The sequence below is a fragment of the Musa acuminata genome, chromosome BXJ2-3, assembly GCF_036884655.1.
Source record: "Musa acuminata AAA Group cultivar baxijiao chromosome BXJ2-3, Cavendish_Baxijiao_AAA, whole genome shotgun sequence".
In the NCBI taxonomy this organism is placed as follows: Eukaryota; Viridiplantae; Streptophyta; class Magnoliopsida; order Zingiberales; family Musaceae; genus Musa; species Musa acuminata.
In genome coordinates this window covers 8,822,501-8,844,387 of record NC_088340.1, presented here as the reverse complement: position 1 = coordinate 8,844,387, position 21,887 = coordinate 8,822,501, and the positions used below count along the sequence as shown (strand labels likewise).

Sequence of the window (21,887 nt, the reverse complement as noted above, 5' to 3'; positions counted from 1 at the left end):
CCCCCCTCGTCACTTCTACCATCGGCGACACTTCCCTAGTTGCATCACCATCGTTGCCTCCCCTTGTGTCGTAGCTACAGCTGTCGTTGTTTCCTCCCCTCTTCGTTGTCGGCATCGATTGCAACCGCCACAGCCTAGTCCTTAACCGTCGCAGCCGCCGTTGTTTCCTCAATCGCCCGTGATCCCTCGGCGTCACCAACGCCTCCTTCCGCGGTACGACAGAAACAGGGCAACGCTGCCTCCCGTTCGCGTCGTTGCAGCCGTCGCTATTTCCTAACCGTCTGCGATCCTTCGGCGTCGCTAGCGCCTCCTTCTGCGGTGCGACAGAGACAGGGTAATGCTGCCTTCCATCCGCGTCGCCACAGCCTAGTCCTCAACTACCGCAGCCACCACAACAACGAGCCCTCGGTGGCACTGCCCCCAACCGCACCACCATTGCTACCTCCCAGTTCTCAACAACAGCGATCCCTCCACGCAACGACCGCAGCAAGCATCGTTGCCTCCCATGCAGTGACCACAGCTATATCCCCGCATCCTCACAGCAACCCCTCACTCCCACAGTGCTGCCACCGATTGTGTCACATCAACTGCACTAAATAGGGCAGTGTTGATGCCCTTGTCCCGACACCAGAAACAAGAGTTGAGATTACATATTTGCAGTACGCAATGATTACAAACAACTCAGTAAAAGCCGACATCGAAGCATTGAAAACCGGAATTGAGAACCGACTATAAGAAACCCTTGATAATTTTAAAAAGAGTCTATTGGAGAGCTTCAACAAGTTTCTTCAGGCTATCCAATTTGAAGTTTCTGCAAGAAAGCCGACCGATTGGCTTACCACATTGAAGACTATAACAAATTTGAAGTAAAGGTCGCCGATGGACGAATTTTAACCTGTGATAGCAAGTGCTCAAAGATTAAATTGACTTTGCAGGGCCAAGAGTTGCTTGTAGACTTCTTTTTGCTATACTTGGAAAACTTCGAAGTTGTGCTTGAAATTGAATGGCTATCAACCGAAAGGCCAACCTATTGCTTATACTATCAAGAAGTGGAGGCCATACTTACTTGATCAATCGGTTGTGATGTGCTGCAAATACCTTGTGACTGAAGTATTGAAAGAGAAACTCCTCGAGTTTGATGTTGCTCAGCCTTGAGGATAAGGTTGATTTGAAGAGGGAGGAATTGTTAGGATCCCTTTATTTTCTGAGCTTTTGAATAATGTTTTGTTGAGTTTGTTTAGTTCGATAAGAGTCAGATAGAGGTTTATTTAATATTTATTTATTATTAAGAGTCCAAGTCTTGGTGGACTCAGGGTGGAACTCTATAGGATATAATTGTTTCTTTTCGGAAAGCAATGAAATATTATTCAGTTTTTTAACAAACCCTAGAAAACCGATTCCCTCGAAGTGATCCTCCTCTTTTTTTCCCTTTTCTTTCGTGATAAAACCCTAGCGTCTTATCAGCCTGCCAATGAGATGCATAAGATTTAACTAATGCATTCTTCAATTTGTTATATTGCGTCCAGCTGAACTTGTTACATTTTCTGCACCATTGTTGCTACTGTTTGTGTTGTAACACCTTATGCGATGGTAAAGGCAGCTTAATCCTTCATTTTTCTCGCCAAACATTGCCTAAAATTTCAGAAATGGAATTGCTTCTTCCGGGGGAAGATAATAGTTTTAGAGATGAGCGGAGAAGGGAATACACACAACAAGAAGCCTAAACGATGTAGTCAGCTTACGCTTCAAAGCTTTGTGCCGTCCAGATTCGAATGAGGATGAATCCTCGATTCTGCAGAACGATAAAGAAAACTCTTCTCCTTGACTGATGCCTGTCGGCAACTTCCGGGTATCACATGCTGGATCTTTTCCGTGAATAATTCTAAGTTCTGGACTAACCATAATTAGTTGGTAAACTGTTAAAATGTTACTGGGTAGAATACATTGATGGTTGACCACAGCAGGCAGTGGCATTGTTCCTGGAAACAATAAAGCGACGCAGTTGTCCTGGGGCTGAAACAGTCAACATAGGTCTCTGCAACTGCAACTAAGGCACTAAATTAGCTCGGAATATTTCCTGTGCATGAACGATTGGATGCTTCAAATACTTCCATTTGTTTGCTGTTGAATTTTCATAAAACATTGTTTTCCGGAGAGTGTATAACAACCAAACATAACCAGATAACAAGTGTTTACTTTATGACTATTTGTAAAGGCGTTGCCAATGCAAGTGGTTGGCAAAAGAGAGAGAGGTGCTCATTAGGTATTCTACATCGCATGGTTTGATAGTGTTAAAATTAATAAACTGAATAGCTCGGAAGAAAATGATGATAATTGCTAGGGTTTGATACTTACATGTTATTCTGTGCATAAATTCAATTTTCTCAATATTGGAAAAATGAAGTGTTTTCAAGAATTAATAGAAAATTTATTGGTTGAAAAATATAATTACGAGGTTTCCTAATCATGTAGGTATTTTAGAACTTTTTTGTTCTTTCAAAATATCAGAGCTTATCTTGTTTTAGTAAAATTTTGAATCCCTAGTACAAGCCTGGCATAATTTGATTCAAACCCTTACGAATAGTTATCATGATCTTCGCTAAGGTTGACAACCATGAACATTGCTGAGCGCCACTCTCTAATTATAGTGCAGATAAAAGGGAAATGCCACTTAGATACGGCTGTTGGAATCTCTGTCTCTTCCCTATCTTTTCCTATGCCTTCAAAAAAACAAACACAGGTCCCCTTGAATGGTTCCGCCCGGCGCGGTCGGTGTCCGATTCGAGGATATATAGGCGGGGAGCGATTAGGGGCGTCGTCGCGCGTGATCGGCGGGCTGGAAGCAGAATGGTGTATGTTTGGCTCGCCGCCTTCTTCCTCCTCGTCTTCCTCCTCGTTCTCGTCATCTACCAGGTATCGCCTTACCTCTCCTCCCCGCTGAGACCACTAAAATTTCGATCTTTACCTTCGTTCAAACGACCGCAGCAGGGAAGATCCAAACTTTGAGGGGATGGTCGTTTCCATCTCCATCTCCCTCTCCCTCTCTTTCTTCTCTTTTTAATCTTATTTTGGACTCCTCCTGTTATTGTTTTGATCGACTCCGGCACCGATTCTTTTTCTTTCCTTGTCGTTTCTTCAAGTCTGCGAGAGGCCAGAAGCTGTTTGTTTGGGTTGGAACTCTTAAAACATACGATTTTCCTTTTTCACGTCATGCAATGTTATCTGAGTTGCTGTCATGCATCAACTTTCAGTTGTCTCTACGAGGGGTTGGTTTATCTGAAGATGGGGAAACAAGTAATCTGCCAGTTGTATTATTGCCTATCTTTAGCTTCGTGACTAGATTAACCAGATAAGATTTGTGCATCTTCGTAAAGATGGGGAAACAAGTGCGAGGGGTTGGTTTATCTGAAGATGGGGAAACAAGTAATCTGCCAGTTGTATTATTTGAGATTTTGATTTTTACTTCATAGTGAAGTACTATTTGTGCACCTTCGTAGAGAATTTGATGGAAGTGAATACTGTTGGAGAACTTTATGTCGTGGCTAATGGATCAGCACGGCTTGGTCCAATCTCGAGTATGCAAAGTGACTCACATGGATGCTCAAACGGAGGTGATCGACGTCAAATTCGGTTCGAGCTTCGTCTCTAGAATTGATCCAAGGTAGAGCAAGGAGTTGCTCTTTCTCCCTCACTAAGTTCCTGAACACAGGCCGAAGTCGAGAGGGAGATTTCTCGACTCGACCCCTCCGAAGCATAAGTCAGTGTTGAGTGGGGTTAAGTAGAGTTGAAGTGTTCGAGATCCTCCCCTTGACGCTGATCAGGGGGTTGGCTTTTATACCTGCAAATGAGGGTTGGTCATACATGATCTATTAATAGCGGTTGACTCCTCGGGTGGCCGTCTTGTACATTGTGCAAGCGTCGATTGACTTGCATGGATCTGCACCGCAGCGCCGTTCTGAGCTTTCTGGAGTAGCTTTGTGCTATGCGGCGTTATCTCGTACTGTCTCGGACAACGTGGGAACAAGCGACCGTCCCATCTGAGTTCGAGGTGTCACGTCGACGCAATGTACGATATCAGCCCTGAGGCTTCGCGTTAGCGCTGATGTGGCTGCTGATTGTTGCCGTGGGGGTGGTACCAAAAATATGCCCTATCAAATACTAGAGCATGTTTCTTGTACTACTCAGAAAATATTATTCATATTTTAGATAAAAAAGATTGATTTGTGGTTTAGAATTGCTTGAGCTACTAAATTTGATTATATCATATAAGTGAACAGGTCTAACTAGGGGAACTACATGTGTAAGTTTTCTTAACTATTTCAATTATTTAGTTGCATTAGAAGTATCTTGGATGCTCTCAGACTCCATAGTTTGCTTTAGTCCATGTACAATAGTGTAGCCCCATGCATTTCAGGGGCTTATTATTCAAGTTTGTATAATACTACTAGATGAGAGACAAATGGGATTTTATGTTGAGGTCATTACTAGGAAAAACCCATGTACTGATGAGCCAAATAGATTAAAAAAAAGGAGAAAAGACATTTTACATGACCAAACTAGGATCAAGCCCATGGTTAAAGCTTAAAAAGTATATATGAAGTTTGATTTTTGATTATGATGGAAAGACCAGTTGGGTTGGTAGTGGAAGCATAAGAACGGAGATGATATTAAGTTATGGCAGTGCCAGTTCCAATCAGATCTGCTTAGTCGTGGCAAACATTGTCCGCAAATGGTGCAACTGGTTCCATCGACATTAAGTTATGGGGGTAGGAAAGAAACAACCTGGTGCAGTAGCACCGAGGACAATAGAATATTGTTGCTAACGATCATATCGAGCCAAATCTTGCAAACGGAGCTGGAGTTTAGCTTACCAGAAGCGTACTTCATTGTTATTGCTTTTGCTGAATGTTCTCGTGAATCTTTCTCTATTTTGCATGGATGTAACTTATTTGGTGCTGGAATCAGCAGATCATTCTATATAATTTTTATGCAGATTTTTGCACCATCTCATTTTTAAAAGGCTTCGTGCACTTGTTTTGTTTATAATCACGTTCTATACTTGATATGTTTATACTCACATACGTTCCACTCAGCCTTTCATGCTTCCTGACAATTTGTTTTTGCTTCAGGAAAATGAAAGCTCCAGGTTTATCTTATATTGACACTGTATTATCTTTCGCAGCTTATGAGTTTGGCAGACCTAGAGTTTGACTGTATCAATCCATATGATTCAGCATCGCAGATAAATAAAGTGATAGTTCCAGAGTTTGTCTTGCAAGGATCCTTGTGCCTACTCTTTCTCTTATCTGGGCATTGGTTAATGTTCTTGTTTTGCGTTCCAAATCTTTACTACAACTTCAGACTGTAAGTTGCTAACTCTACTTCAGCATTTGCATTTATTAATCTTTACTACAATGCCAAACTTCCATGTTCCAATTCAAGAATTTGTTGCGTGCTGGGCACCGTTCTATTCTCTTAGGTATCAGCGTCGCCAGCATCTAATTGATGTAACTGAGGTATTTAACCAGATTAACCGAGAAAAGAAAAGGCGCTTGTTCAAAGTAGTGAGTGTCGTCGGTCTCCTCCTGATGTCTCTATTTTGGTAATTGATATTCTCAACCCAGACCGATGCAGAGGTAGCTGAACGTAGTACTGATTGTTCTGTTCTTGCAAAATGCTGTGTAGGATGCTTTGGAGCGTACTGGAAGTTGATGAGCAGTTGGTGACTGTCAGGAGTTCCTGATGCTCCTCGTTCTTGCTTCGGCTGCAAGCGTATAAACAGTACAGGACCACCATCATCTTCAACTCTGCAGCACAACATCTGCTGTTTGGCCGTCTAATCTATCATTGCTTTGTAGCTTGCTTTATGTTTACTATCAGGGCATTTGCCTGATAGCCTCGGCAAGCCCAAAAATCAGAAATGAGTGCAAGACACTCAAAATGATTCCTGAAATCATTTGTACATGACAGTAATCCATCCGACAGTCCTTTATTTTCTGTTTCATATGGGTCATCTTTTGATTTTTACAACTCATTCCTGTGATGACATTTGATGCCGAACAAAAATGTAAATATTTATAAGAGCTTCTTTCTGTGCTTGTATATTTTCCATTTACTTTTCATTCATAATCTCTAATGTAGCTTCACTCACCATCAAGGGTCAGAATTGGGCTCTGTTTTATTGGACTGAGGATGGATTTGGAGCCTGGTCAAGTGCTTCAACTGTCCCCGACTCGACCTGATTCGGACCGGGCCGGTCCGTTGAGCCCCGGTCCAATCCGTTTAACACCCGGATCTAAATCTTGGAAATCTTTTATTGGATCTTATAGTTCATCGGATCCGACCCGGAAATGCTGCGTTACAGATGCCGTGTTTGTCACCGTCTTCAAGAACTCAAATCTTGGTACCGACATCTGTGGCCACCGACCGGCCGGCGATGGCGTCTCGTGAGCTGCCTCCCTTTCCCCTCGCGTTCTCGGTTTCTTTTTCCTTCTTTCTAAGTTTGTCCTTCCTGTATCTTTTTCTTTGATCTCCTGCAGTGCTTTTAGAACAGCAGGAGAGGCTCCGACAAGTGGTCGACGAATGCCTCGTCCGAAGCAACGCCTTGCTCGCCGACCTATGCGGCGACCCCTTCGATTCCGCTTCGTCCTTGCCGGCCGCTTCCGGTTCCGATCCGGTTCGCCTCCACGTCGAGCCCGTCGAGCACTCCCATCTCTCCTTGCTCCTCCAATCCGATAACGTCGCCGTCTCGAAGTTCGTCATGGTCCTCTCCTACGACTGCATCGAGATCTCCAATCTCAGCAATCTGGTGTGACACTATTCTTTCCAAGAGAGCGATCAATATTTTCCGTTTTCTTTCCCCTCTTTCCCCTCCTGTATCCAAGAACGGCAGTTTTGATGCCCGAGTCTGTCGGTTAGGCTTCTAGGAACTTGTACCGCCAGTTGCACTTGTTCGGCCATCGATCGAGTCCGCAGGAGGTGCTTCTTGAAGGGGAGCCGCAGAAGGCGTTTGGAGAATCGCTGTCTCTGTTCATGCAATTGCGTGAAACCACGATCAGGATGAGGGACGTTTTGGGGAATTTGCTGCAGCAGCTTAATTCCGTCTATTCTCTTCGTGACAAGAACGTCCGGCCGTTGAACTCGATCAAGAACCTGAAACTGAGGACAGCCTTTGAAGCACTCGGGGAGGGTCTCGCCGTCTTTCTTATCTTAGACGAAATCATAAAGCAGAATGCGCATATAAAGAGCTACTTGTCTCTTTTCTCAAGGTAGGGCAACCTGCTCCTTCTTATGACTATTTGGACTGCTGGAGGTATCTGGGCATCTCATTATATGCTAGGATGATCTTGATTTACCTGAACGAAACTGAGCTTTCTTTTTGCCGCACCCTTGTGCAAAAACAGCCAACTTCATTATTCCTTTCTTGGTTGCTTGGTTATCTCACTATGCTTGGTGAAAGAGAAGATTCGCATAGTTGACTAACTATATTTAGGAATCAGCCAGAAAAAAATGTGTTTTCTCATATGCATAAATGCATTTCAAATTACTATCTTTAGCATTTCATGGGTTTCATATCTTGTTATTAGGGTTATGCACACTCTGATTCTCTATTGTACATTTTGACTCTTTAGAATCTTGGATTTGTTTATGGGATGTGAAGAAGATAAGGTTGATGTCGTTGTGCAAGATCTTTCAAGAGGAAGTCTTAGTTGATTTTCCTTCTTTGGCATGAAACAGCCTTTGAAGAACCTGAACTTGCCATGTCTTCCTACAATATGGCTGTCAACAGGGAGGGAAGGCACTTCAAAAGTTTTCCGTTGTGTTCAAAACTTTGGTTGGGCTACTAGTAAACCAGAGGACGATGGAGAGTGTTTAGGGGAGAAGATCAAGGGATTATGATATGTGATGAATGTCTGGGAACTAGGAAGGCAGAATGGTTTTCTTCTTCATCTTTTCCTTTATATTCTGGAAGTGATCGGGCACTACATGTCTTAGTTCATGGTTGGAAACCATGAGGGCTGGGTTAGTATAATAACTTGTTCGATCTGTTTGGAAGTTGAAGATGAGGGGATCTCTGTCCAAGAACATACAAAAATTTGTTGCTTTGTGCGTGTTTGTGTTATAGGGGTGCTTTTGGGAAAAATCTAAAATATAGGGGCTTGTTTTGGTATTCACACACTGTGAAGATTGTTTGTGAATTTATATTTTGGTCAACCTGAGTGGTGACACATTGTTGTGTAATTGAGAAATTTGTTACTTGGGATGATGGAGGAGGTCTGATGCTGAAAGATACTGTTGTTATACAGGAACAAATTGAGGAGATGTGTTCATGCTACTTCCCCCTATTAATGCTTTCTGATCTTGGCTTTGCAGGATGCTTAATAAGGTGAAATTGGAACTTGACACCTTTGATATAAATGTTGAGGACCTAGACTTAATAGATCAAGTTGTTCGCGATATTGAGAAGCTTCTTGAAGTTAGCTTCTTTCAGGCAAGGACTATAACATTTGGTTGGTTGAAATCTTAATTTTCTCTTTTTTGTCCCTGTCTTCTGGGAATGAGCACCCAATTTACAATAAACAAAGTTTATTATAGATTTCTTTCTGTAAATGTCAGCTCAAGCTTTATAAGATTTTTTTGTCAGTGGTTACTGCACAAGGAATCATCTTGGCAGGCGACAATGGAACAAGTCAAGGACAACAAGAGATTTATTGATGGATGTTTTTCTTGCATCCATGAGGGTTTACTAGAAGTTCTTCCAAGACTTGGTAATCAACCTCTTGACTTATTTATTATTTGTTTTTCAATAAAATTACAGCTATTAATTTTTTCTAATATTTTGGTTTATTACTTTATCTTAGGTACTTGGAAGGAACTACCACTTGATCGATGGAAGATAATGCAGCATATGGCTCTTTTTATATTTTCTACATATGCCTCTGGTATGTTAGCTTAATTGTTTGTTGAAAGAATTCTTCAAGTACTCTTAGTTTCGCCAATAATTAATCCTGCATTATCTATTTTATCTAGGAGAAATTTCTATATTTTCAAAGCTGAATTACTGATTAATCATAGAAAATTGGTGAGGCTTCATTGCAGATCTGTATGAGATGGTTTAATTGATATATTTTGCTTTATAACAAATGTTTTTTAAGTACTATCTGAATTAGGTTGCTGTATGGAGCTACTAGTATAACTATTTGTCATTATGCCCTTTCCAGGCCCATAGGATCCTTTTTTATGCTTAATATCGTTCTCTGGCCATATTCTTCTTTGGTCTTCCTTTCCATTATGTTGATTCAGTACATTTTCGTTTGAGGCAAAGAAGAATACATTAAATTTCATTTCATTATTTAGATGGAACAGAGATTGATGGAGAACAGGAAGGACTTACAGAAAAAGAAAAAGGGAATGGAGAAGGTAATAGGGTCTGAAATAGAGGACAACTCATTTCCTCTCCGAAACCAGTTTCTTGTTAGAAGACTAACTAGAGCTTCTTTGACATCATACTTATCCAACTTAATTCCACTGAGTTACCATGCCGTGGTTGCAAAGGAACTCATAGTTGCACCTCTCGTCATAGTGAAATTGATACACTTTGGTCTATTAATATGATTGTTCATGCTACGAGAAGAAGAGGAAGATAGAGGAGAAAGTTTGCAGGTTTTTGCTTTTGGTCTGGGTCTTTACACCAAAGACACACTACCCATATCAACATAATTATAGCACCTACCTGAGAAGTTATCATTCTTGTTAGGTGACCCAGTCATGCCTGCCCTCCATCAACATGGTTAGGGAGAACCATGTTAATCTTGAAAGTGGAAGAAACCAAAAGGCAAGAGGATGAACAGCAGTGTTCTCAAGAAGCAAAGACTCTGCTACAGGAATAGTGAGTTCATTGAGTCCAATAGTTCTGTTACTTGGAATGTGAGCTCCAAGATTGTTGCTTGAACTCTTCCATTTTCTAATCTTTATGTGTGAAACTACTAAGTGGATTGACTTCTTGCTGCAACTGGTGCTTTTTCTTACGACAGTAGTATTCAATGCTTGCAACCATTCATGCACATTAGTAGTCTGACTAACTTTTGCAATACGTAACAGTTGCTTAATCTTTCGGCCCTTTGATTCTGGAATTTGATAGTCTATTAAGACATCTAGCAGCTCCATTGATGAAGATATCAATCTATTTGTTTGAAACCTTGGTAGGAATTCTCTGTTGGTTTCTGTTATGTTATAATGATTGGTTTGATATGTGTGATGCATGCACTTAAGAAGTCTGGTTTGAAATCTTATGCAAACATGGTGAACAATGCAATTCTAAAGCACTTTCTGTTGTCTTGTTTTTTTCCTTTTTGTTGGATTTTATGGCAACATTTATAGGACAAGGAAGTTGGCATACATATCAATACAACTAATTTGCTTCTTTGCTATTAAAGGAAATAAATTTTTTATTGTGTAGCCAAAGTTGTTCTTTGTGATTTCCTTCTCTTTCAATTACCTCGCTTCTATTATAAAGTTATTTTATTCTTTTCTCCCTTAAGAGTGCCAAAAGCTCAGCGGCCTTGCTTTTTATTCTTGTTTTTCTGAAATTAGTGAATTGAACCCCAATAATCATTGAAGTATTACTTCTGTCATAATCCATCTGTAACTGTGGCAGTCTGGTGATAGTACTAGATAAATTTGTGATTTCTTTTTCACCTAATATGTAATACTGTGCACTGTTTTTGTTCAAAGGATAATCTTTTAGCTTTTTGGGAATTACCACCAAAATAGCTCATAGAAGGACTCTGGTATTCTTGTTGCTTTTATCCCCATGCCAATATTGGTAATAAATTTAGTTTCTTAATCTTCCAATAATCATGAAATTTGATTGATATGATGCATTTTCATGAAAGTCAAATATTAACGTCTGACAATTATTATCATCAATAAATTTTTGTAAAAATAAATTAAGGAATTATATTTTTCCGATATCTGTTTGACTCAATGGTAGCTTGTAATTTTTGTGAAATTTCGTTTTTCCTCATGGTTCTCTATTTGACCTTTTGCACCAGTAAATCAAGGTTTGTTGCTTCTGTATCCTAAGTGTCAACAATTGCTACTATAGCTCCATAGTCCTGTGGAAATATTGATGAATGTGGCTTGTTATTGAGGATAAGATGTAAGGTTCACTTTTTTGATGCAAAGACTGGGACGTTATCTTAGTCAAAAGAACTCTTTTCTGTTGAACTTGTTTTTTCCCTGCTTGTTGTATCAGCTTTAACTCCAGAGAAGAAAATAGGAAAGGTTCTCTCAGATATGCTCCTTCTCGTCCCTCTCATCTATGTTGGGGGAGGCAAGAGAATTATATTAATTGACGTGCTGAAAGACCAATGTCCTTCATCAATATCCACTTGGCCTTTCATGAGAGAAGCCATAAGGGATCGAAATGTCTTGATTAGCAACTACCTCAAGCGAATAAGTGAAGCTCATTCTAGGTATGCTCTAAGTTCTTTTTACTTGCACTTCTATATCAGACCACATGAGATAATTATGTAATGGTGAGAAATGATTTTCTCCGGTTTAGCAATGTGACATGTCTCCGGTTCAAGTAATTGTGACAAACTTAAGTTCCACTGTTCTGTTTTGGTATACATGGTTAAATTCATAACTCATTAGTAGTTGTTTAGATTGGAATCATTGTCTTGGTTTTTGTATATTTGTTCCTTCTTTTCACTTTAACTTTCTCTTTTTTGCCTTCCATCGTTTACTGCCTTTTTAACTCTCATTTGATAATCTTTGTTAAGTCTTTTATTTCTTGGAAAAGGAAATAAGAAGAAGAACTGGAATTTTTTAGCATTATTACAACGTTAAGGCCAGGAAAGTGATTAACGTTTGCATTATAATACATCAATGTTATAGGCTTCTTTCTAATTTGCTTCCTGTCATCTGAAATGAGAAAAATGGGACTTCCATAAGAATACATACAATCTCTTGAACAAGATCCTTGTATTTGTGTTCATTCGAGAAACTCCTAGGATAACTAGTTTTGGCAAAGAACTATTAAGTATTATGAAGCCCCCTTAAAATCTTATGAATTAAATTATAGATCTAAACAAGGGCTGAAATTTCGTACTGTATTGGAGTTTCGAGATTCGCTCGGTACCAAGGTATGCAATACCGTACCGTACCGATGTTTCGATGTTGGCTCGGTACGGTATGGTATCGGTGTACCGAGCGGTACACCAGGGCGTACCGAGCGGTACACCAGGGCGTACCGAGCGGTACACCAGGGCGTACCGAATTATTTTATAATTTTTCATACTGTAGCACTGTAACGGTATCGGGCGGTCCGCGTACCGATATGCCGTCGGACCGGTACGTATCACCCGTACCGGGTGGTACCATTCGATACTGTATACCTTGCTCGGTATGGTATGGTACGGTACTGTATACTGAGCGGAATATTTCGATATTCTGCTCGGTATATATATATACACACACACACACATAAAAAAAGTCTTTTATGAGATGTTGCCTCGGCAACGTCGCCGAGGTGTTGTTGCAAAAAAATGAGGCCACGTCGCCTATATATATATATATATATATAAGTAAAAAAAAAATCTGCAACGTCGCCTCTCTTCTCCCCACGCGGAGCGATGTCGTCGAGGCGACATATATATATATATATATATATATATATATATATATATATATATATATATATATATATATATATATATATATATATATATATATATATATATATATATATATATATAAACCATTTTCGCTGCGGTGTCATCTCTCTTCTCCCCGCGACGCTGAGGACTTTTCTCTCGCGTGGATGAGAAGTCGGCGATAGACGAGGAGGGAGATTGGCGATCTCCAGGTTCTCTTCTTCTCCCTATTCTTTCTTCCCCTTCTCCCTCTTCTTTCTTCTCCCTCGGTCCCCAATCGATGGTACCGCCCGATACGGGCAGTATTATTCGAAATTAAAAACCTTGGATCTAAAAGTATAAATTATTTTATATAAGTTCATATCGGAGAACCATTCATCATATTGTTTCAAATGTGTATAATCTCTGTTTTATAGTTTCTAATCTAATATGAGTGAAATTAATCAGAGTTAATTGAACATATTAGGTGAACGGTATCTATTTTGATTTGACTTTTTTAATGCAAAACAATGTGAATAGTTTAATTATGGTCATGCAATATGGTTGAAGCTATAACAAAGACAATTCCATATATCTTAGACAACATTTATGTGTGACTATGGTAATTGCTGATGAAATGCATCTCAATTATCTTTTTTGATATTTTTAAGTGTTAGCTTCTAGCTTTAAGCTCCAAGTGTGGTAACCTTTATTGGTATATCAACATTTTACTAAATTATTTTCCTTAATGTTGTCTCCACTTGGCTTGATAGAACTGTTAGTCCAATAATCTGCCAGGCTTACAATGATGTGGTCCAAAAATGCTCAAGCCAGGTTAGTAGTGGACTTAGTGAGCCTTAAGCTAATATAATTCTCTTCACACGTACAACATGGGACTGTTCAGGGTTTACAATAACTCGAGGTTTGATATCTTCATGAAGGCAATGTCCAAGATCTAGTCTAAATTCATCCCTTGTTGGTCCACTCCGATACCAATTATTAATTTTGTGTGAAAGCACTATTGGTCCAATATAAGATTGCAATTCTATATCCTCAATATGATTCAGTTTCTGTAATTGATAATAGATTCATCTAGCCTAATAAAACAATCCAAGCCTACTCCCACATGTGATGTGGGACTTTTCTGCCCGGAGAGTGAGTTGGCTAAGCAATGCATAATTTTAGATCAGCATGAGATTTCCAACTCCAAATTTTTTGTACTTGATCGGTTGTAAATTCTGTCAGCTTTTCTGAATTATGCTTCTCTAGTTTGGGCTTAGTTGATGCTTGATGTTAAGCAACTGTCTTTGAAAACTGTTTGTGTTGGAATTGCAATTAGATTTGTGATGATCCTGCTCTATAAGCTGTCTTTTTATTACTCTGTTGTACAAGAATTTCCTTAACTGTTACAGGGACTGGCAAGCAATTAAAGATGCACTCTCTTCTTGGATAGCCTCTTTCCACTCAACCGTTCATCCTTCGGTATCTAGTTCCTCCTTGTGTCTTGCTTCATTTGTCAGCCATTTTGGGAGATATATTTTTTACATTATTTCACTTTTTGGATTTAGGCAGAGATGTTAAGTGAAGGATGGCTGCGGCTTCATCTGCAAAAGACTTTGCAGGTTCCACAAGTGATCTATGTTAAATAAATCTATTGAGTTATATAGTCACAAATATCCCACACCTTCTGTACTATTGGATATCAATTGTCTGGTGATATATTAAGTACTTCAATTCTTATGCAGTTAAGAAAAGTAATTGGGTTTAAGAAGTTTCATTCTCTATTTTAGGATCTGATTTTAGCTTTACTTTTCTGATGGTTAACTTGCTGTTGATGTTTTAGTGGGGTTAGTCACAAATTTAAGGCGTTTTAAGTCACTGATGCATGACATTTCATCCTTCCTGGGTCATGTACCTGGTGGCCCAACCTTGTGCAAAATTATGTGGCCATCCATCAATTTCATTTACAGTACAGAATCAAAATAGAAAGAAAACTTAGAAGGTAAAGAGGAGTTAAAATTGGTCTACTAGGAATGTGAGAAAGGGCTAGAAAATGTGTTGGAAGAGAGAAATGTTGCTGCATTTCCAGGTTTTGGGGAAGAAAGAAAAGGAGAAAATTTCTCTCTTTTTCTTCTGCGAGGCAAAGCTTTGTGAAAAATTCGAGGGCAATATCTCATATGTGATTTTGTTTGCTTATTAGCACTGAAATTTGTTTTATAGGTGAAACTTGAAATTTATATTAGATAGGTTGCTTTTGTACGTTGGTCTTTCATGACTCCATCCTCATTAAATATGAATTATTTGCCTCTCAAATTGAAACATTTTTCATTTTGATATTTAATGGATGCAATATCTTTGTGGCATCTCTCTAGTAAAAATTTCCTACTGTTGAACATGATATAAGTTGTTTTGAATCTTAGAGGCCTAGAAAGAGTTCATGTAACTTCTGTGATTGTCTTGTTAAGTAGACTAATAGACAACCACAAGATTGACTGTTTTGAGTTGGCAATGAATGAATGAGGACTTGCTGCGATCTGTAGTTTAGGCACATATGATATCTTGAGTTTGGGATGTGTGGATGGCCTTCAACCTCTTGCATGATTGGCTTGAGTTTGTATAACTGTTTTTAATGTTTTAGCTGTTTGTTTTTTAATTATTTCGATTTTTTTATCATACCAACTATGGAATATTATTTGATAGTATGTCTTCAACTTTTGAAGTGTAAGACCTTTTGGATTGGTTAAAAATATGTATTTCAATTCTGCTTATGGTGCATTCCTGATCTAGTGAATCAGCAAGTGCATCTTGTGAGATGCCTTGTCAGTTATATTAAATTTATTCTCACTCTATCTACTGCAAGATGTACTCTTGTCCCGAGTACCTATGCCAGTATCTAAATTTGTTTCACTGTCTAATGCAGGGAATAGTCTTGGCAAATAGACTGCAGTTGCTTATTCTCTCCATAGTCGACTTACATGCATTACTTGAGGTACTAATGCTAACTTCAAAGTCCTCATTAATCATTTTTTTCTGTTCATTAGTTTCACTTACCAATAAAACCAAACCATATGCATAGGCATTTATATATCTTTCTTGGAAAGTGTTATAACAAATCTTCTTCCAGTTCTGATAATCTGAGCGATATGAACAAATCTCAATCAGCTCAGTTTGCATGAAAAACCATGTTCAGCTGACATTTTACCTAAGTTTAGTAGTTTGATGCCATAATCTGGTACTTGGTAAATAAGGCTGTTTTCAGAGAATCCGCCAGTTAGTGTTGAGATTCTTGTATCAGTGTCATGGTTTCTGGAATATGGAAACAGAGGTACAGTAAAAATTTTCATAGCACTATGTCTGAAGATATATGAGATCTTCTTTAGATGGTTCTTGTCTTCTTGGAGGACTAATATTCTGAAAAAAAGGTGTCTAACTTAAGTTCATTGTTCTTTTTGCTGTTTCTATCAGAATTGATGTCCTTTTATTTTAAATTTCAATATCCATGTTCTTTTCTTCAAGTTCTTTAGCAAATATTTAAATCTTTCCATTATTAGTTCTCATCCTCAATGAATTAAGTTGTCAGTCCTTTGATTATCTTTGCTTTCAAAATAAAATCAACACCATGGTTGTTGGATATTGCAGTGAATAAATTTCTGATCATGGTGATGCCTGTTGTATATATATTTATTGTTAGCAATCTGTGATTCAGTTCTTAAAAGATAAGAGGACGATGGGTATATAAATTTTATGATTCTTTGATGTCATTTTTTAATCTTTGGTCGAGCTCATCTTTTGTGATTGATTGAATCTTCATGATGAAATTCCACCTTTTAAGTGTAGGGAGGATTGATAGAGACAAATGAGCACATGATGATTTACACTTGTGAATTGCCTCAACGTATTGTCACAAACTTAGCTGGTTTTGCCTCAGTCGTATAACACCCTTGTGTGACTGTCCGCAAAGGTCAGCCTTCCCGAAACCTCCTATGGTCCCTTGGGACCTACAAAAGAGACAACGGGTTTGAGAAAACGTTTCACTCGGGATCCACAAGGCCAATGCCCATAAGTACCCATATGACACTTTGTCCATGACACTTTGAGAAAACATATATGAGCATTACATCAAACACCTCGTTTACAATTTGTCCATGACATTCTCCCCCACTTATTCCTTTGACATCCTCGTCGAAGCCTTTGCAGATGCTGCATCTCTTCGTCTTTACTTGAGTCTTCAATCTTCTGTTCCGGCTACACTCCCAACTGCTCTTCGTCGCTATTGTTGAGTAGTAGAACTTTTGATCCGCCATGCTGCTTCAACTTGCCAATGACTCATGACTCTAGTGTGGGGTCGGCTGAGTTGTGCTAATCCTTGTTAGTTCTTGCGGATCCTTCAGATGAAGGAAAAGCCCTTCCTTGTTATGCGACAGTCTCTCAAATGCCTCATACCATTTGAATTGGGTGGATAGAGCTTTAAGGAGCATCGCCTTACAGACTTTGAAGTTTTTAGGTCATTCCTCCACAAAATTTGCCAATCGATTCTTCTTCCACTTAGTTGTCATTTCTAAATAGGTTTGCATCACTTCTGCTTTCAATTGACATTATGTTAGGAAATAAAGCGGACAATCTACTCTTAGTAGCACTGATCATCATTGGTGAGGATTTGACAACTATTGCCTCCTATTATATTTCTTCGAAGGGTCTTTGAACATGTGCATAGCTCCTCTGCTGAATAAATAAGAGAATTGAGATGCTTGGTTTTACTTATTCTCTTAAGAGTTAAGAAGGCAAAGGTTACCTGACTTTATCTGTCTCCTCGTGGGTTATACTCCATACATCAAGCTGATTACTAGCCTTCGTTTGCTCTTTGCTCACACTTCTGAAGCATTCGAAGTGTTTGCATTCTTTGCATTGAATTAGCTAGTGATTCACCTTCTCAATACCATCGAACTTCTGGAATGTAAGAAGTTTTTATCTCAACTTAGAGCAAGTCTCTAATGGTTCCGGTCGCCTCTGGGATTGTACCATCTTCTCCATCATCTCTGTTGGCTACTTCTCTGAGTAACAAAGATACAGCACCATATACTGCTTGCTTCGTTCCTTGGTCGAGCACTCTTGTATCGACTCGAAGTCCTCCACTTTCGGCTATCTTGATGAGAAGCTCGTTGACACCGGTCTTACGAAGTTCCCTGGTTTTTGCCCTTCAGCCTTGTCTCGGTACTTGGAATTTACCTTTGCATTCTCCACCTCCTCAGCCCTTTTCACGACCAAGTGCTCTCTCTCCATGAGAGCAAGGGATCGATGACTCCACAGAAGTCTCGCCTCTGTGGTACCATGGCGCTGACATGTTCATGGCCTATTATCCATCGCCTCATATCTGCGTCCATTTCTTCGCGATCGGTAGATCTACCTCTGTGGCACTCCTCCGAGTTCACCTCCATTATAATCGATGCTTGGTTTTTGGGTAGCTAATTCTCTTTGGACTCGTCGTTGCTTCCTTACCCCTTTCGATCACCTGCTTCAACACCTTTGTGTTCTCCGAGCAGTTCCCTTTGGTCGATGGAAAGATGGACTGTAACTCCCATGCATTGCCTCCACCATCATATTGTAGGGCTCGCGCTGATTTTGTTCTTCTTAACTTCCTTGGTAGCAACGTTCGCTTACTCAACCTTGTCCTCTGACTTGCCGGGCTTGCTTAAGCGAATATGAGCTTTGGAGAAATCCAACTCTTTAGTCGCTTTGATCATACCTCTACATGACCAATACATGACCAAGTCCCCCCAGGGACTCATTGGTACTTACATTTGAAATTCTTCCTCGGTGGTACTCAGCCCCCATATGCTAATGACTAAAGCTTTCATTCGATGCACGCATGGAATACTCGCCTCTGCGGTATCATTGCATTCACTCCTTTAATCCATAGTCCTTCTTGCCGTCGTGTTCACTGAAGTGGAGCTCCCAGTACCTCCCGATCATACCTCCGTATGATCCAATCCTTTGTGGGACTGGTCCCGTGTGTATTGCATTGCCTCGAATTGTTCCACCACGATTTGTTGCACCATGTCGTCTCCTAATGACATCTCTATTGCATTCTGATCATTGCGGGATGAACTCGGACTGCGATCCCTCGATGTGTGGCCTTTGCTAGCACAAAGCAAGGCTTTTGCCACCTTCGATTGTGTTCGCTCTTTTGGCAATCGACCTTCGTTCACCCGCTCTCAGGTCACACCCAAATGAAGCATACCGACTTCGCTGAAATTTGTGTACCATTGTTTGGATCCTGGGCCTCTACCTCCACCAGCACAATCTCTGTTATGCCATCGCTTCCTTCATGGCAACACGAATGACATCACTCCTGCATATTCTTCAAGAGTACCCACCTCTGCGTCCTCGCCCCGTGCCAAGGCCTTCTAACCCTAACTTCGTTTCTGCAAGTTAAGTCACCTTAGTTCCACTATCAAATACTTCTCTGAGATAAGGTGCATGTGCCTCGAAGCTCTCTTCGCCTTTGACACCATGCAGGATGAGTCCGCTCCGTCAAAATGAAAGACCCATGGAACGACATAATCTCACTCATGTCTCTACAAGTGTTCATGTCCTTAACTTTTGTCCAAGGAAAGCTTCGTCCTCCGCTCTATGTTTCATCTTCTATGCTGACTCCCTTTATGCGGCTTGGGTACTTCACTAAGTTACACTCAAGTTACTCTATTCCTCGATTTGCATTGAGTTGATGGTGGCCCTCTCACCCACCATTCCATGGGTCAACTCTCCATTGAGTCTGATCTCCATATCGGTTCCAAGTGTGACTCCATTTGGTATTGCCTTGGGTCGTTCCCTAACTTAATCTTTCAATGCGTCCACTAATGCATTACCTCCTACGAGATCATGTGATGACTCTTCACTGCTCGCTTGGTCCGTTGAGCTTTGTGGAGTCGTTGTCTTGAGGTACTCCTCAACATGTGTGATCTGTTGCACATGATTCTCTCTTTGAAGAGCCGGGACTTATCCATATGGAATATCTATCCCGTTGGAGCAACTTCTTTCTTCGTATCCTTCCCTCTGGAAGTTTCGGAGACTACCATCCCCTTGGACTACATCGCTTTGCTGAACTAACTATGCATTATTTTGCCCTCGCAAAATCACTTATTAGATTGTGACTCTTCGTCGATACAACCCTCGCTACACCCCTCAAGGCATGGCAACATGCTGAGCTTGCTGACACTTTAGCCTCCTACGGACGTATCCTTCTCGTGTTGAAAAGAAAGTTCCAATGCTCTATGACATCGAGTTTCGGTCGCCTTGGGATGACCACGAATATTTCATTGTCCGCATACAAGCCCTTGCATGAGTACTGAATTCTTCGAGCTAGCAATTCCCCGCACCTCTGTGAGCTTTACACAACTCTTTCGGTCGCTGAGCAACCCATCCCACTTTGCATGGTCTCATTCTTTACCAAGCGCCCCGTTTGCCTTAAGCACCATCAAGCATGGTTGCCAACGTTTAGCGATAGCTCGAACTCAGCCATCCCAACCATTGTGCGCTACGCATTCTTCCCAGCTTACTTGTCCTCGTGGTGCCCCTCATGCAAACGGTTGGTCATTCATCTGGATACTAATCTCAGATGCTTGCTCCTCTGAGCGACTCCTTTCCCTACATCTCCATGCTCGTTTCGTCTAAACGATCGCGTGTGCTGGCTGCCTTAACACAATCTCGCTAGGTCCCCTACATTTTCATGCCAAGTGTTATGTGTGCTTGTTTCGCTCTGATACCAAATATTACGAACATAGCTAGTTTTGCTTAAGTCATGCGGCACCCTTGTCCGTCCGCAAAGGTCAGCCTTCCCAAAACCTCTTATAGTCCCTTAGGATTTACAAAAGAGAAAACGTGTTTGAGAAAATGTTTTATTCAGGATCCACAACCAACCATTTCAGCAAACACTTCATAGCCAATGCAAATTACAAACATAGATTTCCCAAGCTCCGAACAGTCGCATAACAAAGGGTCTAAAATGATCGACTATAGATCGAAATGCCCACAAGTGCCCACATGACACAACCTTCATTTACAAGCCTAAAGCGGCCACTAAAGCCAACAAAAATGGGGTTGCTAAGCTTATAGTCAGCCCTCTATATGCTATGCAAAGCATGAACAAAATCAAAAGACACGAACATACATGAGCATTACATCAAACATCCCGTTTACAATTTATCCATGACAGTATGTTATTTTAGAGTGTAGTAGAATAATGCTGTTGGAATTTCATGAATAGAGCATGATGCAATGCCTTTCCTGCATGTTGCTTCTAATGACTACTTTTGTTCCATTCGATGCAAATTTAATAATATTGTTTACTATATAATATCTGGTTGTGATCCAGAATAAATTATCTACTAGTGTTCATTGGATAAATTGATTAAACTGATGATTGTTTCATCTTGATGATATGTTACAGGTTCCTATCAAGAGGGAGAAACTTAAGTCTCTTTGTCATATGATTGTTTCTTTGAAGGTATGTACCAATTTAGTATGCCCCAGTCACAATGCTTTTAGAATTGATACACCTTATCATAGGTTTTGGGTCAAACCTTCCAAAGTAGAGGGCCTGATATGATCCGAAGTCTCCCGCATATTATAAATATTATTCAAGTAGATATCGAACAACTTATATTGCCTTCTAAGGTAAAAGGATGCTTTCCCAAGTTTTTTATGCTATAACTATTTAAAATTAACCTTGGATCTGTAATCTGTCATAACATGTAAATTGACAGTATAAGCTACAAGCTGAAGTAGATAAGGGGAGCCAAATGAGCAAATTGGGATTTTTGAATTCATTGGCACGTGGTAAGATGATTCTTCTGCTTCCTGGTTGTGAATTTTACTGGCTTAAATTTACAGTAATGAATTCTTTTCTCAATGAAGAAAATAACTTATAATCATCTAACCACACGTGTGATATTATGTATCCATGTTCATCCTTGGACAGGATTAGCATAGTGAGTGTAGGTCAAGAATTTGTTTCTTTCGAACCTAACATCTATTTTACTATGAAGCAGGGGTGCAGTTATTCTGATTGTTCTGCAGATTTCAGTTCTCATACTTTGGTTGTTTCTAGCGAAAGATTTAAGCTGATTTGCATAGCATCTGCTTATCCCTTTCCTACCCAGAAATCTTATTTTTTCCAGAGTTAGTATTAGCTTGAAATTGTTGGAAATAGTAGAACCTGGCAGATCCTATTTTTCAACTAGCCCTTCTTTT

The 21,887-nt window shown here is 40.1% G+C and overlaps 2 protein-coding genes across 6 annotated transcripts in view; both read left to right on the top strand.

Moving 5' to 3' along the window:
• Positions 1-2,592: 2,592 nt before the first annotated feature.
• On the top strand, positions 2,593-6,053 carry LOC135607246 (protein cornichon homolog 1-like). The gene is made up of 4 exons (XM_065098916.1): positions 2,593-2,913; positions 5,183-5,364; positions 5,480-5,602; positions 5,686-6,053. The coding sequence occupies exons 1-4, from the start codon at positions 2,665-2,667 to the stop codon at positions 5,741-5,743; spliced, it is 612 nt and encodes a 203-aa protein (XP_064954988.1). The 5' UTR covers positions 2,593-2,664; the 3' UTR covers positions 5,744-6,053.
• A 285-nt stretch (positions 6,054-6,338) lies between these two features.
• The window catches only part of LOC135583053 (uncharacterized), a 30,245-nt gene continuing 14,696 nt past the window's right edge, over positions 6,339-21,887 (top strand). For 4 of the 5 annotated variants that reach the window (XM_065098912.1, XM_065098911.1, XM_065098909.1 and 1 more), the window contains exons 1-13: positions 6,339-6,446; positions 6,540-6,808; positions 6,919-7,268; positions 8,374-8,491; positions 8,645-8,768; positions 8,862-8,942; positions 11,258-11,477; positions 14,051-14,120; positions 14,207-14,260; positions 15,559-15,627; positions 21,085-21,141; positions 21,204-21,311; positions 21,401-21,473. In XM_065098912.1, the coding sequence (XP_064954984.1) occupies positions 6,365-6,446; positions 6,540-6,808; positions 6,919-7,268; positions 8,374-8,491; positions 8,645-8,768; positions 8,862-8,942; positions 11,258-11,477; positions 14,051-14,120; positions 14,207-14,260; positions 15,559-15,627; positions 21,085-21,141; positions 21,204-21,311; positions 21,401-21,473 (1,675 nt within the window). In that variant the 5' untranslated portion in view covers positions 6,339-6,364. The remainder of the gene's footprint in view (positions 6,447-6,539; positions 6,809-6,918; positions 7,269-8,373; positions 8,492-8,644; positions 8,769-8,861; positions 8,943-11,257; positions 11,478-14,050; positions 14,121-14,206; positions 14,261-15,558; positions 15,628-21,084; positions 21,142-21,203; positions 21,312-21,400; positions 21,474-21,887) is intronic. The other variant, XM_065098910.1, reaches the window with a different exon arrangement.

What these genes read in the sequence shown, in the direction of transcription:
- LOC135607246 (XM_065098916.1), top strand. Translation starts at nt 2,665, where the DNA reads ATGCCACTTAGATACGGCTGTTGGAATCTCTGTCTCTTCCCTATCTTT. An exon ending in TCGTTCTCGTCATCTACCAG is followed by an intron (nt 2,914 to 5,182) that starts GTATCGCCTTAC and finishes TATCTTTCGCAG; the next exon opens with CTTATGAGTTTGGCAGACCT. An exon ending in CTTTACTACAACTTCAGACT is followed by an intron (nt 5,365 to 5,479) that starts GTAAGTTGCTAA and finishes CTATTCTCTTAG; the next exon opens with GTATCAGCGTCGCCAGCATC.